The sequence below is a fragment of the Propithecus coquereli genome, unplaced genomic scaffold, assembly GCF_000956105.1.
Source record: "Propithecus coquereli isolate 6110/MARCELLA unplaced genomic scaffold, Pcoq_1.0 Scaffold138, whole genome shotgun sequence".
Classification (NCBI taxonomy): Eukaryota; Metazoa; Chordata; class Mammalia; order Primates; family Indriidae; genus Propithecus; species Propithecus coquereli.
Window position 1 is genome coordinate 3,817,481 of NW_012138080.1, and position 2,766 is coordinate 3,820,246.

At 36.0% G+C, this 2,766-nt stretch overlaps 1 protein-coding gene across 1 annotated transcript in view; it reads right to left on the minus strand.

Moving 5' to 3' along the window:
• The window catches only part of USP34 (ubiquitin specific peptidase 34), a 245,992-nt gene that overhangs the window by 149,928 nt on the left and 93,298 nt on the right, over positions 1-2,766 (minus strand). The window contains exon 17 of the mRNA XM_012639191.1: positions 62-276. Within this exon, the coding sequence (XP_012494645.1) occupies positions 62-276 (215 nt within the window). The remainder of the gene's footprint in view (positions 1-61; positions 277-2,766) is intronic.

A 2,766-nucleotide genomic window follows, 5' to 3' on the forward strand; every position in this document is an offset into this window, starting at 1 on the left:
GTAATATAAATTATTTATGTTTTGTAGACGGTAATATATTTTACTTACTACAGAACCTTACCTTGACTAAGATGTTCATGGTAAATGGATGCTAAATTGGGAAGATGTTGTTGGAGATGAGATGTTAGTTCTGCATGTGAATTAATCTGAACTAGCTCCTCTTCACATCCAGATTCTTCACCATCAAAATCAGCCATATTTTTTTCTGATTTTGCACTGACCTGGGAGCTACTGCAACTGACATCATCTGCACTTAGCATATCATCAACCATATGCCTACAACGCAGAGAAAAGGAGAAAGTTAATAATTACAAATTTAAACATACTTTGTGAATCACAAAAAATACCTCTCAAAACAGTGGGCACTCAACACAAACAAAGCTACATCTGTTTTTTAACAATATGTAATATTGAGAGCTTTACAAAAACTGAAAAGTCAACAATGTCAGAACTATTTAATAATTTTACAGTATACACACATATTACCTGGCCTATTAACACACTTCACTAGGACAACTTCAAAAAGAATAGTTTTAGGCAAGACTAATAATACTCACTGTTATATCTTATTTTATAAACTCAAAGTCACAATGTGAAGCCATAACACTTGTTTCCATTTATTCATACACCTGCAGACTCAAATGAGATAACTACTCAATTAAGGATGTAATCTAGATGAAGTTATTATTAATTGGGGAATTTTGATTGACCAAATACATACTAGTCACTCACCTCTAAAACATACTGTTATAGGTACGTTAAAGCAGCGGTCCCCAACCTTTCTGGCACCAGGGACGAGTTTCATGGAAGACAATTTTTCCATGGATTGTGGGCAGGGGGGTGGGGGGGATAGTTTCAGGATGATTCAAGTGTATTACATCTATTGTGCAGTCAAATGTCTCTGCTAATGATAATCTGTATTTGCAGCTACTCCCCAGCGCTAGCATCTCTGCCTCAGTTCTACCTCAGGTCATCAGGCATTAGATTCTCTTAAGAACCATGCAACCTAGATCCCTCACATGTGCAGTTTATAGTCAGGTTGGCACTCCTATGAGAATCTAATGCTGCTGCTGATCTGACAGGAGGCGGAACCTATGTGGTGATGTGAGCTACGGGGAGCAGCCGTAAATACAGATGAAGCTTCGCTAGCTCTCCTGCTGCTCCCCTCCTGCTGTGTGGCCCGGTTCTTAATGGGCCATGGACCAGGTACCAGTCTGCGGCCCATAGGGTTGAGGGCTGCAGCACTAAAGCATGCAAAGACAAAAGGATAAAAAATAATGTGAAATTCAGGGTTGATTTAGAGATTCACTAGTACCATGATACATAGAATATGGAAAGAGCTAAAATGAAAAATTAAATCATTAGGTCTTGTGAGGTAGAGGGTAGATGTAGGTGTCAAGACTAAAAGATCTTTAATGGGCCAAACTGATCATATTGCACCTCGATTTTGTAATACACTAATTACTTTGTCTTAATCATGAGCTGTGCTGGGGACAACTTTGAATGTTTATATCTATAATGTCAGACAAGTAAACCAGTAGTTCTCAATCAGGGGTGAGTTTGGCCCCTAAGGGAGGACATCTGGAAATGTTGAGAGACATTTTTGGTTGTTACAACCGAGGGATGCTACTGAAATCTAAAGATAGGGGCTGGATATGCTGGTAAACATTCTACAATGCACACATGCAACATTCACATTGCTGCAAATTCAAAATAAGAAATTATCTGCCCCAAAATGTCAACAGTGCCAAGGTTGAAAAACACTGCCTTAAATGTAGATGTGTCAGTGATAAGAATAAAATAAAAAGGCAAAGGAAATAAAGTAGTAATATATATAGATATGTAACTAACTCAAACAATTAAATTGAATTCAGGAAGATCTGGCAAATTGCCAAGTCTAACAAAATTCATGTTTATTGATAAACTACATATTTGTGTTTCATCATCTATTCAAATACTACTACTTGTAATGGCAATAATAAATAGCAGCTAACATTTAATGAGCACTTATTTTATACTGATCACATCAGCCCATGAAATTCTCACAACAAACCCATGAGATGGGTATTATTTTTCCCATCTTTTAGATGAGAAAAATTATGTACTAAAGATAATACCACTGGTAAGTGACAGAATTAATTATTGTTAAATACTATGGATATATTTCATAAATAATCAAACACTTTTATGTTGGAGCTTATCCTTATTAATATTCTAATATTAGAAGACGCATAAAATTTCCCTTTTCATCATCACAGTTTAGTGGAAGTTTCCACATGCAATCTTTATCTGCTTTTAGGCAGTTATTACAGGGAGTATAAGATCTAAATCTGTGTTATCCAATATGATCCCCACCAGCCATATGTAGCCTTTACACACATAAAAAATGGCTAGTCTATACTGAGATGTGCTGTAGGTATAAAATACACACTGAATATTAAAAACTTAGGAGAAAAAGGAATAAAAAATATCTAATTCTTATATTGATTATATGTGGAAATATCATAGATAACACTGGTTTAAATAAAATATAATTAAAATTAATCTGACCTTTTCATTTTGTGTTTTTATTTTTATTATTTTTTTTGAGACAGAGTCACTCTTTTGCCCAGGCTAGAGTGCCGTGGCATCAGCCTAGCTCACAGTAACCTCAAACTCCTAGGCTCAAGCGATCCTTCTGCCTCAGCCTCCTGAGTAGCTGGGACTACAGGCATGCATCACCATGCCCGGCTAATTTTTTCTATGTATTTTTAGTTGTCCGATTAA